The sequence below is a fragment of the Oculina patagonica genome, chromosome 10 (genome assembly GCF_052425735.1).
Source record: "Oculina patagonica isolate OP01 chromosome 10, crgOcupat, whole genome shotgun sequence".
NCBI lineage: Eukaryota > Metazoa > Cnidaria > Anthozoa > Scleractinia > Oculinidae > Oculina > Oculina patagonica.
The window spans coordinates 22,121,848-22,137,610 of record NC_135767.1 but is presented as its reverse complement, the minus strand read 5'-3'; the positions used below and the strand labels follow the sequence as shown (position 1 = coordinate 22,137,610).

Sequence of the window (15,763 nt, the reverse complement as noted above, 5' to 3'; positions counted from 1 at the left end):
GAAAGAAAACTCTCTCGCTCGCTTTCCTTGCGAGTTTCATTCAACTCAAGCAGTGGACACCGCGCCACAATTTTTCCCGCCTCACTTCGTTTACATCAAAATGAAATGTCCAGTGGATTTATACTTAAAAAGGAATTTAATAAAACAATTATTCCATTCGCCCTTGTTGGATACGAGTGGTTATAGCCAACAAACAGTCAACGACGCGCGAAGCACTCGAGGAAAGCTGACGAAAAACAATAAAACATGATTTTTCTATGTTTTATACTCTGATAAAACATAGGTTTTTAGCCAATCAGAGCGCGCGTAGACTCCTATCTATATTATAATAGGTTCTAAACTCTGCCACCGGAGGGAGTTTCTTTTTTCGTGACCCTGATTATTTTTTTAATTAATTAAAAATTGAACTGTGAAAATAAAAACCTTATCTTTGCAGTACTTTTCTTATTTTTTGCATATTTCTGTCGTTTGTCCGCGGTCGAAAGGAAGTCACACGAAAGCAAGGCCTATATTAAAGGGCCACCAAGCTCGCTACATTGGAAGCTAATATTAAACTTGACTTGTCGGTTGTTCTTGTTGTTGTTGGCAATCCCTCGTTACTTGACTTAACATTCTGTCGAAAAGGATTTTAGTTCACTGTCAGAAGAAAAATGTAAGAAATAAGTGAAATTTCGTTACTGTAAAATGACTTTTTTTCAATCTCTCAACATAACTGAGAATTAATTAGCTTTGATTTCAACTAGCTTTCCCAGTAACTAGTCTGCGTGACGGACAATTTAAATAAGCTAAATTCATATGATTATTACATCCGCTAAAATTACGATTCCTATATTTGTATGCGAAAGTAGATGTTTCCAGGTGCTTAAAGGTCTGAGAATAAACGAGTCCGAAATGAATTAGCTTGCTGGTTTCCTGCAAAAATGTGCAAAACTAAAAATATCTTAAGAAATGGATTCCGATTCGGGGAAAGAAAGTTGAGGAAATGGAAATTATTTTCCCTTATCCAGGGATGTTCACAACACATTTCCGCCACACCCTCCCTGATAGAAATGCCACTGCACACGCCCTCCCCTCCCCTCCCCTTTAATTAAAAGAGCTTTTCACACAGACACGAAGCAAGAATTTCACTGTGAGAACCCTAACTCGCGCGATCGGCTCTGTATATAAATTACATGAGTCCAATTGCCCGAACGGCTCTGGGTTCGATCCCTGGCTGGGGACAACGTGTCGTACGCGTTCTTGGGCAAGACACTTTACTCTCATGCACATGTACAGTGCCTCTCTCCAGCTAGGAGTATAAACGGGATTGTTGAGACAGCTTGGCAGATATCTGGGGAGTAACTTGCAATGGAATAGCATCCCGTCCAGGGAGCAAAAAGCTGCTAAAGTGCTACAGGATTCAAAAGTAAACGACGCGAGTTATGAGTCACTTGGAGCTACTTGGGCATTAAAGATTTCACTTTTCAATATCAGCTAGACAGCGAGTCAAAAAAACGTTTTATTAAGGGAAAAGATCATCAAGGTGTCTAGTTTGTCCGCCCGTACCATGAAATCAAAACGCATCACAAGTAATAACGAAAAAGTGCAAACATTTATTGCTTTTAAAATGCAATTTTTGCTACTAGTTATATCTCGCCAAGTGCAAAGTGTTAAAAAAACTTTCCTTAAAAATCATAAATTATATGTTGTGGTTTTGTTCTACAGTCCACAAAGTTCTTCTATCTAGGAATGAACGTTTATTCGTTTGTCTCACGATAGAATCGCTTTGAGATGTTGATCGCGACGTTTCGACTGCAATACTGCTAGTCTTCATCAGACTAGCAGTATTGCAGTCGAAACGTCGCGATCAACATCTCAAAGCGATTCTATCGTGAGACAAACGAATAAACGTTCATTCCTATCTTACACCACGATGAACAATATTCACATCTTTAATGACATTCTCCTTACTAATATTGAAAAAAAGGTACCGAAATCACAAAAGGAAATTTATATTCTTCAACTTACATGCATAATTGGTTAAAAATGAAAACCGTGCATCACTTTTCTGGCCTTTTAAAAACGTTGCCAGCTATTTAAACTAAAACAAAAGAAAACCCCTGACGTGATATCCTAAAAATTACAAATTCAGGACCAAAGCCAGCAAAATGGCGGCAAAACTTGCGAGCAAACCAGAGATGCGGACAGCTCCATTGCACAGGTCACCTTCACAGCACTCGGTATTACAATCGCTCATCATTCCAGTTATGTTCAAGAGCTTGCACACTGTAAAGAAAATGTTCTTGTTATGAATCACGTTACCAAAAGAGAAAAACCTATAAAACTCAAATCTCGTATAAATTTGAAAATTAAAATAAGTGCCAATAGGTAAAGAACGTCCACATGCTTAATTTGACGTATCGTCTTCAAGAAATTGTTTTTTTTTTTTTATCGTAAAATGGACGTCAAATTCTCTGAACATACTGTAAACGACATTTCAATCTTTGATGTTTGGGGAAAGAGCAATGGTGGATCCTGACCTCGTGTGTGTGCAACCAAAAAACTTTTCAGCAGGGAAGTCATTTAAAAAAAATGTCTTTTGGCAAGAACTAGGAAGGGGCCCGGGTACCCCGCACCCCTCCCCTAGATCCGCCCCTGGAGAGCTTAACTTTCGGTCAGTGTGTTGGGGGGAGAGTATTTTATCGAAATATAACTGTATGACTTGAATATTGGCTTTATTTTTTATACTTACTGCTATATGGACTAGCTGGGTCACAAACGAAGCTGTTGGTGCAGTTCTTAATCTCGATGTCAAGTGAGCCAGCACCAGCAACTGTTATGGTACCCTTGACAGTCATGCATCTATTCAGGTCAGCCTTGCATGTTATGGTTCCAAGTGGCTCATCGCTGCATTGGCTTGCAGCGGAGTAACCGGGAATGTTTGTACACTCGTAACATTTTAGAGCCAAAGCTGTTGATTAGAGGAAATGAGGCATGAATGTGGTGTACAGTTTAAAATGTAGTGCAGCCAAACTCGTTTTTCATATGGACACGAAGGAGGCAGAGTTGGGTGTCCTTATTATAAAGTAATTGTCCGTGTTATGAGGGAGATTGGGGGGTGGGGTGGGATGGAGTGGGGGGAAAGGGGGTCTGAACCTCGCATCGCCAGTACCTTTTACTTTCGCGCTCCGCCACTTTCTGTAGTTTTTCCTCCTCTTTGTTCCATATCTATTGCAAATTAGTATAAATCTACTATCGTTCTATCACGAATGTCGTTTACTGGTTGGCTACGCTACTCACTATCTATTCTGTTGTAGAAAGTGAGTAACGAAACAGCGTGCGCTTGTCAACAGAATTGCCGCCGCTTTTTCGCTTTTTAAATTGTCCGTGAAGAAGAACTTGAATAATTTACTATTCGAGACGATTTCACAGAATTCGGAGAAGAAAGTTACTGTAAGGAAATACGTAATAAAGATTTTACACTGTAACAAAAGCATTTATTGTTATTTACGCTTTTAAAAGGGGGCGATTTTTATCCTCTCTTGTTTTATAACATTCAGAAATGCGCTTCACCGGGACATTTTGTGGAAATTAAGTTTAAACAGATTCGACTTGCAATTTTGTTATGCATCAATAAATTAAGCAACAAAATTGAAAGCGAATTCGAGGTTTTTTGCGGGCGACTCGTTCAACTTTTCATAAATTCCTAATCGTTCACGTTCCCTGCATTTGAAACAACTTGACTTCCAAAGGGCCTTTGTAGTTTAACAATGAATTAAAGTCCTGGCTTTTCGTTCAATTCCGAGCAGGTGACGGTTTACAAAAATCGTGCATGAAATGCAAAGGCGCACACTGAAGCAAAATAATGCAATGTGGTTTCTTCCTTGCGAACAACTCGTTCATCTTTTCAATTTCTAATCGTTTACGTTTTCGAATTTTAAAAAAGCTTGACTTCCAAGGGCCCTTGTAAGTCAGTACATCTTTCAATCGTCATTTCACAATAAAAACTTGGCTTTTCCTTCAGTTTCGAGCAAATAACGGTTTCAATAAAGCATGGTTCAATTTGACCCGTTTCTGTCCCCCCTCCGGGCAACCCCTGGGATAAGTCCGGTCCTTTGGGCCCAGGGGGTGGGGAATTGTTTGAAGCGGTCGTGTCCCGGGGGTAGGGGGCGGGAAAATCGAAAATAACGTTTCGTTCTTCGTGTGACATGCTTGCCTTCACTTTTCGGTTGACATGTTGGCGCTGGACCGCGTGGATAAATCGTGAGTGAAATGCAAATGCGTACACAGAAGCCAATGCAATGTGGTGCAGTTGTCAATTATCCGCGTGTGGTGAGACCTATTTATAACATCATTCAATAAAAACCGCTTAGCCTGTCTTGTTGTTACGCTTTGGACGTCTAGTAGATTTATATTAAGACAATTAGATTATTCGCGCTCGATTTCTATGTTGATTATGGCTTCGCCCTCATCAACTATCACACGTTACTGAGTTCACCACTAAATTTTCTCCGATTCTGATTGGTTTAAATTGATCACGTGACGCGAGAGTGTTCATCCGCTCATAGTGCCCGTCCGAGAAAAAATGCCCGGATGGATAGTGCCCGCCCGTGAAACTTTTTGTAAACAAGCGTGCCCACAGACAAAAAACCCAACCAAATTCACTGCATTCAGTGGGTTTCTTGTCTGGTTTTGTTTCATTTGTTAAATTTCAGCTTTTAATTGAGGTTTTTATTCTGAAAGTAAAAAATAATTCAAGATGCTCGTTTTTGAATTGGCGCGAGGAAAAAAAATTAGTGGTGAACAATAAAAACGATACTAGAGTGTTTCAGTCTCGGAACTATCGGTCTGATAGTTGCCACTTGGAAATTTGATGTTGTTAAAACTAGCTTCACTTCTCGGGCTAATATTTCTAATTTTCTTTCAACTTTAACATTGACTGCCACAGGCAAGCTGAATATTCAGCAACCCCATACTTAACCCAAACCTAATTGGGCAAACAAATCCGTCCATGTAATTTCATACTTCACGCATGAAAAGGAGTCTCGCAAAATGGTATGCATAATTTCATTAGTATGAGTTATGCGAAAATGTGTCTAGATTCCCCCAACCAAGAAGTTTTCAAAGAAACTAGATAGCAGGAAGCCTAGAATTCGGTCTTTGTCTAGAAGAAATGTTAAGGGATTTAAAACACGATTTTGGATTTGTCACAGTTGGTGAATTTTTCGTTTTCGGTAAAGTTTCGTTTTCGACAATTACAAAAGTTGGTGGTGTTACTCACGAAGCCAACTCTCATAAAATATCCACAAAAATTACAAATAACATCACCTGAAAGTAAATGGAGAAAGTATATAGGCAGGTCTATAAAGACATTTTTTGTGACCTGGTCTCCTCATCGAAGAAAAAAGGATTGTGCAACGAAAGCAAAAAAAAAAAAAACGCTCATGTTATTTTTCAGTGTGAAGCAGAAAACCGTGAACACTTTACTCCATTTTGCATATGTTAATTTCTGCAGAAAACCATCAAATGATAGCTCAAACAGCAGGGAATTTAAACAAATGACAGAGATGAAGCAGCATGATATTTTCCGTGAACAGTTCATCAACTATTTCCTCTACTTTCTTTTTCAAAGTATAATGAAAGTGTTCGTGGTTTTTGTGTTCTCACCGTAACAACAAGTGCAGATTATCAGCCGTCGGTATCATTTTCTTCATTGGCTTTGCTCATTTTATCCAATTCATTACGGTGTTTCTTTGCGCGGAGCTTGCTATCTTCTCAGAATTTAAAGGAACATGTTCACGATATTTTGTCATTTTTCTGATTACTTCCAAATTGAAGGAAACCACAAAATAATAGTTGTGTATAGTCCAAGCATTTTAGCGAATAAAAGTGGTCAACCTATCACTAATTGCAACAGAAAGTTTCTCTAGGGTTTTATAACCAGAAATATATCCTCTACAATATATCAAAAGTCTAGAACAATCTAAGGAGAACAAGGGGAGAAAAATATATTATTTATATGGATACCCTGATGCTGAACATGAAAACGAGGCTATATAAACAGTTATCTTTTACAGGCTGTTACATAAATCAGAACGTTAGGAAAACCTTGTAATTATCTTTATTGATTGAAAACTATTGTCTTAACATTTTGAGACCGTTTAAAAATAATAACCGCAGACCAGTAGTTACTGCAGGCTCAATTCAATATGGCCGCCTCCACGTGGGATTTGCTGTGTACAGGTGAGTCCTTTTATTACTTGTTTTGACTTGCTTTTCAATGTTTTAAATATTGATTGGTGATTTGAATAGAATGTTAAGCACAATAAAACACACATTTGCAAATTAAATAACTTTTTCGCAGAGAAAATTAGAATTATATTTTTGGTTTCACTACAGTGTATGTAAGTTCGTAAGCTTGTTAGCAGTTTAAATACAACAATTTTCTGCACTTATAATGATATAAATTGTAAGCATCATGTGAATTTGAATCGTTTATTCTTCTAATTCATGAAATGTGATGACTATTGGCCAGGACAAGCTGTATAATAGCCCTATTTCGCAGTTAACTTATCATATTAAGATAACAATAGAGACAATGTAGGCACTTCAGTTCGGGCTCAAGCCACAAAACACCATATTTTTTCCTGAGTTCGTGAAACTATTTTAGTATAAAAATGGTTTTAAAATGTACAAGAACTACAATTATTTTAGTTTACATTGTTTATATGCTGTGCAAGATTGTAATTGCAACAATAATTTGGTTATAACAGGTATTTTAAACTTATAAATGTACAAAAGAAGTGATTGAAGTGAAGTATTTTGGTGACCTATAAGTATATTTTTTACTTAAAAACGTAGGTAAATTTGATAAAGCAAATTTATGACGGCAAGAACAGACTCGGATTTCAAATTCAGTGTTGTAACTAGACTTGCTGAAGCATTATTAGTTCAATCAATCTTGGAATATTTATGATTTCAGATAATCTTAAACACAATCTGTGATGGATGGAAAACCCAATTGCATAATCTGTAAAGAGCCACTCGACCAAGGGCCTGACTCCGCTATAGTTACGCTAGGAGAGAAAGGCAGTGCAAGTGTTAACAGAGCAAGTTTAGAGCGTAATGATAGTACTATCTGCACCGTACCTGGGCAACAAGTTCACCAATATTGCCGCAAAATCCATTGCAACCCTAACAAAATAGCCCAAGCTAAAAGAGAGGCCGCCCAAACCCCAGACACGAGTATTTCCCACTCCAAACGCCGTTCAGCGGAAAAGAGCTTCAGTTTCAGCGGTGATTGCTTTTTTTGTGGAACGCCTGTCAATGTTGGGGAGCAAGGGAATAAAAAAGAGGTATTTAATGTAACAACCCTAGACATTAAGGATACTATATTGGCGACATGTTGTGAAAGACAAGATGCATGGAGTGACATTGTACAGGCCAGAATTATGCATGTACATGATTTACCTTCCGCTGATGCAGTGTATCATCAGACATGTAGTGTCAATTTCCGCACAGGGAAGCAAATTCCAAAGAAGTTTGTGACTGATGAACCTACGCACAAGAAGAAAAAAGTTGGCCGTCCGCAAGATGAGGAAAGAACGGATGCGTTCCTGCGAGTAGCAAGGTTTCTTCAAGAAAATGACGATGAGCAGATTAGTGTGAGTGACCTTATTGACTTAATGAATGATTTTATGGCGGACTCGGAAAGCACAGCGTATGGCCATACACACATGAAGGCAAAGATCAAGGAGCACTTTGGTGATCAAATAATAATCACTGAATTAAATGGAAGGGCTAATGTAGTCACGTTCAGGAGCACAGCAGAGACTGTTCTTCAAGAATTTCATGCTCATCAAAAGGATCATCCTGAACAGGAAAAACAATACATCATAGAAACTGCTGCCAAGCTCATTAAGAATGACATCAAGTTAGTAGACACTTCAAATGAGCACTATCCCACCGTAAATGAAATTGAAACTGAAGAGAAATGCCTCAACTTCCTTCCTGCCTCTCTCAAGCTTTTTTTAGAAGGGATCCTGGCAGGAAAAGATGTCGGCCTTAAATTGGCATCTATTGGACAAGCCATGATGCAAGCAGCCCGCCCTCGAGTTCTACTTGCACCACTTCAGGTTGGAGTGGCTGTACAGCTTCATCATCATTTTGCATCACGTTTCCTTGTTGACTCCCTCCACCGCCATGGATTTTGTTGTTCTTATCAAGAAGTGCAGAAGTTTGGACAAAATGCAGCTGTAAATCAAGGAACTGATATTCCCAGCCATACTTCCGAGTTTGTTCAATATGTTGCAGATAATGTTGATCACAACATAAGAACCTTGGACGGCAACGATACGTTTCCATGGCATGGGGATCATAGCCGCTGCTACCCCTGGAACAACGCAGAGCCAACTTGTTCCAAGGAGACGAGTTAATGCAGAAGATATTTCCACAGCAGGATGCATCCAAATACAGCACCAGGGCTTAGCAAGCCAGGAAATAGAGATCAAGTACAATGACATAGTCATCCAGAAAGCCCGCGATCCAACAGCCAATCTTGATATTCTATGGAAGACGTCACTCAGTGACAGGGTTCAAAATAGCAGCCGGCTGTCGGCGATAGCCGACAGTTTCACACCACTTGCCGGCGAAGTTTCACCGAAGAAATTTTGATCGGCCATAAAACTGGTAGAAAGAATAGAAAACGGTTTGAAGAATCGGCCAAATGAAAGCAAAGATTTTAAAAAAGGGTCAAACGTTTATAAAGCTTTTTGGAAAACGTTTTTAAATGAGTAAAAAGAATAGAAAATAGTTTGGAGAATTGAAGCGTGGCGAAGTTGAAATCAGGAGAATCCTCGCTCTCCGGGAACGACTCTCTCACGCATTTGTTTATTCAAGCGTGAAACATGCAAGTTTGTATGAATATATACCTTGCATAAATTACCACTTTATGTTTCTACATGTGTTAACAAGATTTTTTGGACCAAAAATTGTTTAGTGCCGGTTGTTAAGCATTTTTACACTTTCAAACTAAAGACAGTTTTGTTTTTGATAACACAGATTTCCGTGTTTGTGAGTAAAGAAGCGCGACAGTTTGTCTAGACAAAGTTGCATATTTCACGCTTAAATAAACACAAAAAGAAAAGCCATTCACGATAATTTGTGTGAAAGTGAGCTATCGCAGCGAAACACGTTAATTAAAATAAAAAGATATTGACATAAATTATTTCAGCAGTTCAAAGCATGCGATATGTGCGAAATCTTGTTTTAGTCAGTTTATTATCTCAAGGTTTCTCACGGAATAAAGTAAAACTTCATTCAGGAAGATTTTGGTCACGTGCTAGGCAACGGGTTTTTCTTAATTAGTGTAGCACCGAAAGTGAGAAAACGTGATTCATTGAATGTGAGAGTTCTGTCAGCAAAATGTCTTTGCAGGCATCAACTTTCCAAAAGTGGAAACAAACAAATAAATATCTGGAAATTGATTCGTCAAATAAGGTTATAACATGCGGTCTTTGCAAGAAATGGGCCACAAAATTACCCTCTACAAGTGCCTTTATTACGGGATCAAAAAACTTGAAATCGTCAGCCGTTGGTGACCACGAACGAAGCGGACTTCATGTCCGTGCTTTACGACTAGAAGAAGAAGAGCAAGCAAAAGCTGAGAACAGAAAGGTGAGAGCTACCATACCAGCGCCATCTGAGAATTCCCCCATTTCTATAGCTGTTGGGAACATGGGTCGTCTTGGAAAAGAAGAAAAAAGCAGTATTCAGCGACTCTTTGATATTGCTTACTTCATTGCTTTCAAAGGCCGCCCGTTCTCTGACTTTACAGACATCATAGAACTTGAAAAGTTACACGGAGTCGAGTTCTTTAGCAATTCTGTATATGAAAACGACATGGCCTGCAAGATATTTATCCACTTTGCAGCAAAAGCGCTCTTCGAAAAAGAAGTTAAAGATAAAATTAAAAGAGCAAATTTTATCACAGTGTTGGTCGACGGAGCAACGGATGCAGCCCTCATTGAGAAAGAAGTTGTGTATATACTGTACGTTGATCCAGATGAGTTTAAGACTAACCTGGAATTTCTAAGCTTAAAGTCAGTTGCATCCCAAGACGCAACGGGCATTACAAGTGCTATCGAACATGCTTTTCAAGACTGTGATATTTTGGAGAAGTTGCAGCGTATTGTGTTTTTTGAGTCCGATGGCACTGCAGTCAATTCTGGATTAAGAGCTGGCGTCATTTCGTTCCTGCAGCAGAGATATGGGAGGCACATTAAATTCTTCTGGTGCTTATCTCATCGACTTGAACTAGCTCTGAAAGATGCTCTGAAGAACGATATGCAGGAAGTAGAGACAGCAATGCGCGATTTGTATTACTTTTATCAGAACTCAGGAAAACGCTTGAGAGAACTACGTAGCTTGCACGAAATCCTGAAAGATGTATACAACTTTGAGAACGGAGAAGTGAAGCCTTGCAAATCAACTGGAACCCGCTGGATTGACCATAAGCTACGTGCAATGAAAGCCTTTATTGACAAGAGAGGATTGTACTTGGGCCATATGCAGAATGTTATTGCTGATACAAGCAAGAGGAATGATAAAGCAAAGGTTGAAGGAATAAGAAGGCGCATTGCACAGGGATCGGTGCTGCTGAAGTGTGCAATGTATGTTGACATTCTTGAGCCTGCCCGACAACTTTCCTTGCTCACCCAAGCGACAAACGAGATTAACATTGTCAAACAGGTTGAAAAGGTTGACAGCACACTCAAGCAGTACGAAATCATGCAACGCAGAGTACAAGAAACTGATGCTGCTGCAACGTCTGCACTGCCAACGGTTAAACATGTTCTTTCTGTCATTGAGAAAGAAGGTCCCTCTGAGGTAGGACAACAGAGCCAATACCAGGGTGTTCCTGTCAGCAATGTTGAGCAGAGCAAGGCTGCGATCAATGGTATGATACGCCGTAACGTCAAAGCCATCTATGATTCTCTTACAAGCCGTTATGGTAGCCTCATTGATGGTACTGAAGCTGAATCGTCTAGAGAAACAAAGGAAGCAGATGAGGTTGCTCATGCTGTTGCAAAAGTGTTAAACACGCGTGTGTGGATGAAAGATGCCACTGAAGAAAGTCTTGCCATACAGCTTACAGCCGTCAGTAAAGTGTTTAAGACGTTTAAAGATGTTCAGCCACTTAGCCTGACAAACGAGGAGCAACTGAGAGACCAATATGTAATGTTAGTCCAGTGGACAACAACATATTTTGAAGTTGAAATGATCGACCCCATGGATCTGTGGCCAAGATTGAGGAAGGTGAAGCAAGATGAGGCAAAGGAGCTGTGGAGTCTCATTGAGCTCTGTCTCTGTTGCCCATATGGCAATGCTGTGTGTGAGTCCTTCATCTCCTACCTCCGAATAGTCAAAACGGATTGGCGCAACAGATTAAACGAGTACAACTTGTCCGACCTGTTGCGCATTAAAGTAACAGGCCCCACTCTCTCGGTTTTTCATGAGAGCTTCAGTGATCAAGCCATAGAACTTTGGAGCGATGCTAAGAGAAGGAGACCAAATCAGAGTAAAAGGAAGCAATATCTACCAAGAAATGGAGGGCAGAAGAGAACAAGAGAAACGGAGAGGGCTGAATTTCTGGAAGAGTGGCTGGCGGATATAACTGGTGACACAGAGAGGGGTTCTGACAGTGACGTTGGAGATGAAGACGAAGAGCTAGAGGAGATGAATACCAGTTTGGACGTAAATGAAGTTGACTCATTGTCAGACGAGCAAGCCAGGGAGAGGGAGAGCCATTCTGAAGCAGAAGAATGGAGTGATGATCCTCTGGATTGTGGAATGAGAAGCGATTCTCCTTCAGACACTGATTAGTCCTAATGCTAACCTGAAAACTGTTTACGGCAAGGAAAGATTAAGACATCTGATCACTGTCATCATTATTTATAAATTATGTATTTTTGGTGGTTAGCTTTCACCTTAGTGTTTTAACAACGTTATCTTTCAAATTTGTGATACCAATTTTGTTGATTTCCCAAGATATCAGTTCTTCAAACATGTTGTCATGAATCTAGCGTTGATATTGTTTCCTGTCGTTCAAATTAATTCCATGTTGTTGACTATTGGGCGTATGTGGTCATTTATTTAATTATTGACAGCCGGTAAAATGTGAGCCTTGAAAATAAAAAGCTGACAAATTTAGGCCAGATGCTGAGATTTTATTTTGAACCCTGAAGCTTTGTCAGAGATGCTTCCCTATCTGGCTGCCTCAGGGCACAATCTGTATGCTAAAAGTGCCAGATTGTACTTGCAATCAATGAACAGCCTTGAGAGTGAACATCCAGATGTATACAGGAAATTTGAAGCTGGGTTCCATGTAGTTAGAAGAAGCAACCGCATGTGGGCAGGACTCTCGACAGATCTTGTGATTGAGCAAGTGCTAATGAGAAGCGTTAAGACAAGTGGTGGTCTTACAAGAGGACGTGGGATGACGGAAAGACAGCGACTAACTTGGTTGCTCTCCATGCCTGCCTGTGCTGAGATGAATCGTGTCATGTTGGACCTCACAGGTGTAAGTTACAGCACAGGAGAACAGAACAAGGATATGACCAAGTCTAGGCAAGCCCGCGACATGAAGGACACCCAGAGTTTGCTCTTTTCTCTAGCAGAAAGAAACCCTTTCACACCTCATCAAGATCTGATGAACATCATGAATGGCGTCCATGCTGACAGTTCCGTGAATGTGGAAAATGCTAAGGAGATTGGACAGACCATCTTAGAATCCATGACAGGAAAATCAGCTGTGGAATTCAAGTTTAAAAGAAGTAATCAGGTCATCACACTTAGCACAAAGTCATCTGTTAAAATTGATGGAGAGAAGATCCAGGTGGATCCGCAGCTGTTGTTTCAGCGTCTAATAATTGCCAGTAAATCACTGGATGACATGGAAGCCATGTTCCAGCATGAGCTATGCAGCTATCCAACAGCTCTGTTTGATTCCTCGTTCATGCTGCTTCAGCCACAAAAGCCAGTACTAGCAGATGCTATCTGGGCCAAGCTTCCTTCCGATCCTGCTGGGCCAACCGGTGAAGTCCAATATGTGTTGGATGGTGGTGCGCTTCTTCATCGCATCCCGTGGCCACGCGGATTCCCTACATATAGGGACATCTGTGATTTGTACTGCAACTACGTGACTCGGAAGTATGGTGCGGCAATTGTTGTCTTTGATGGTTACACTAGCAGTTCCACAAAGGATATGACACAGCAGAGGCGAGCAGGAGGGAAAACAGGGACAACCGTCACATTTTCTGATGATATGAAAGTTACCATGAAGAAAGATCAGTTCCTGTCAAATTCAAGCAACAAGCAATCCTTCATCAATATGCTGAGCAGCTATCTGCAGAAGAGAAATTGCCAAACACATCACTCCCAAGCAGATGCTGATCTCCTCATAGTACAGACATCTGTGGAAAGCGCAAGAAGGATAAACACCGTGCTTGTCGGGGATGACACCGATCTTCTTATCCTATTGTGCTATCACACGGAATTGGATGCATTTGAGTTATTCTTTCAGCCGGAGCCAAAGGCCAATTCGATAAAACGGCGGGTCTGGAACATGAAAGTGGTGAAGGAGACGCTTGGTGAAGAGGTATGCAGCAACATGTTGTTCATCCATGCAATCCTTGGATCTGATACCACTTCTCGCCTCTATGGTATTGGTAAGGGCGTCTCACTGAAGAAGTTCTTCGCCAGCCAGCATTTTCGAGATCAAGCACAAGTGTTCAACAACACATCTGCCTCCAAGAAGGATGTTGTCGCAGCGGGTGAAAAGGCACTGGTTTGTGTTTACAATGGCAAGTCTGACGAAGGACTGGATTCTCTTCGATACCGACAGTACTGCGAAAAGGTAGCCACCAACACTTCGCAAGTTCAGCCACAGAGCTTACCTCCTACATCAGCAGCAGCGAGATATCACAGCCTACGTGTGTACATTCAAGTCCAACAGTGGAAGGGGGTTGGAGAAACCATGTCAGCAGAAGAATGGGGATGGAAGGTCAGTGAAAGATTACTTCTTCCTATCATGACACACTTACCTCCAGCACCTCAAGCCCTCCTTCAAATTGTGAGATGCAACTGCTCCACAGACTGCAGCAGCCTTAGATGTACCTGCAGAAAACACAACCTAGAGTGTTCAGCTGCTTGTGGTCAGTGTAGAGGCTCAGGTTGCACCAACTCTGTCCAGCCGGATGACTGTGAAAGTGAAGTTGATGACGATGATGATGATGTTTGATTCATGCATCCTTCCCAATTGACACTGTCTGCTAAGGTGTCTAGATTATAGCTTTACTTTATTTCAATTAAGCCGGTGATGTTTCCATCAATGAAAAGTAAATGAGGAAAGTTGTTTTGTATTTAGTCTTGTTGTCATGCTGATTTTTAAAGGCTTATTTGTAAAATTAGAAAAGTACTAGGCAAAAGGATTATAATTCGTGATTCATTTGTCCTACCCAGTTGAATTAGAACTTGTGAGGATGTCTGGATCATTATCTTTCTTGTTTGAATGACATTAGTAAATTTGCGATAAAAGAAATACATCTAAGAGTAGGTTATTGTATGTAGCCTTGTTTTCATGCTGTACCAATAGCGGTATGATGTATAAGTAAAAAATTAAGTCACTTCCCCTTCGTAGATTTTTCTAGACTTTTGATATGTTGATCGGGACACTTTTCTGAGATGGATAGTGAAGAAATAAATTCTGTTGCAATTTGTGATGGGTCTTATCAATATATTGACTGGACTAGTAATGTAGGAAAACAACAGAGGAGTAAACGAAACGCGAAAATAACCAAGGATGGTTTCGACTGACGAAGATTAAGACAGATTACGAACGACAAACTTGAAAAAACTTGCCAGTTTTTTCAAGATGAGTTGTTCGTGACTGAGCTCCTTTAAGGCACGAAGCGAAGGCTCCTATGATCAGAACATCGGCGGCAGGTATTCGTAGCAAAGATATTTACAAACATGGTTTCACATGCGAAAAAAGGGCCTGCTCGCAGGCTAATCTGGCTAAAATATGGCTGGTTTTTGGTAAATTCCATTAAAAAAGAAATAAATCGATTTACTGATCGATGGATCGACGATATTAGCCGATTGCAACATGAAAATATCAAACAACACCCCGCTGAAACTACCCCACTACAGCTACAATTATTGATCGAGTACGTTCCCATGATCATGCTGTATTTTCATTCCAATCTGCAAAATTCAAACATTTCGGAGTCAACTTACCGGATGGCATCACACACAGAGCCAGCAAAGCGACAAAAACGAAAGTTAAAGTTTCCATGATCCGTCAACTTGAAGAGACTGAATAAAAGTGCAGCCAGTCGATTACGCTTGAGCTTTTATAGCTGCGGTTGTGCTATGCACAGAAATAGATTATGATGTGATTGACATCTGATTGGAGGGCGGCTAGTCGGCCTCCATATTACAATATTAGTGGGCGCGACACAAGCCTTTTTTACCCCTCAAAGAAACCAAAATGCTAAATGTATAATTAATTTTTCTTGTGTTCTTCCTATCTGAAGGTAAACGAGACCCTGGTGGTTCAAAATAATGACGTTTTTTCCCAAAACACCGTAAGTGAGACTAAAATCCGAAATTAACCCCCCCCCCCCCTAAACGAGACGATGAGCGGCATCCCGGTCTCTTTCATATGGAAAAATTAATAAGAAACAGATGCATCATGTTGCCGAATGTTGTTGTTTTTTTTGGC

At 40.3% G+C, this 15,763-nt stretch overlaps 2 protein-coding genes across 2 annotated transcripts; one reads left to right on the top strand and one right to left on the bottom strand.

The window, feature by feature from the left end:
- Positions 1-1,894: 1,894 nt before the first annotated feature.
- LOC144628920 (lymphocyte antigen 6B-like) lies at positions 1,895-15,394 on the bottom strand. The gene is made up of 3 exons (XM_078487046.1): positions 15,277-15,394; positions 2,732-2,950; positions 1,895-2,265 (listed from the first exon to the last, which is right to left on the bottom strand). Exons 1-3 carry the CDS (start codon positions 15,332-15,334, stop codon positions 2,120-2,122), a joined length of 423 nt encoding a protein of 140 aa, XP_078343172.1. The 5' UTR covers positions 15,335-15,394; the 3' UTR covers positions 1,895-2,119.
- On the top strand, positions 12,236-14,791 carry LOC144628889 (uncharacterized). The gene has a single exon (XM_078487000.1). It carries the CDS (start codon positions 12,236-12,238, stop codon positions 14,276-14,278), a length of 2,043 nt encoding a protein of 680 aa, XP_078343126.1. The 3' UTR covers positions 14,279-14,791.
- Positions 15,395-15,763: the final 369 nt, after the last annotated feature.

Excerpts from the sequence above, each read along its gene's own strand:
- LOC144628920 (XM_078487046.1), bottom strand. The coding sequence starts at position 15,334 with ATGGAAACTTTAACTTTCGTTTTTGTCGCTTTGCTGGCTCTGTGTGTG. Across the intron at positions 2,951-15,276 it reads TCTGTGTGTGATGCCATCCG|CTTTGGCTCTAAAATGTTAC; the intron begins GTAAGTTGACTC and ends TCTAATCAACAG. Across the intron at positions 2,266-2,731 it reads CCCAGCTAGTCCATATAGCA|TGTGCAAGCTCTTGAACATA; the intron begins GTAAGTATAAAA and ends TTTTCTTTACAG.
- LOC144628889 (XM_078487000.1), top strand. The coding sequence starts at position 12,236 with ATGCTTCCCTATCTGGCTGCCTCAGGGCACAATCTGTATGCTAAAAGT.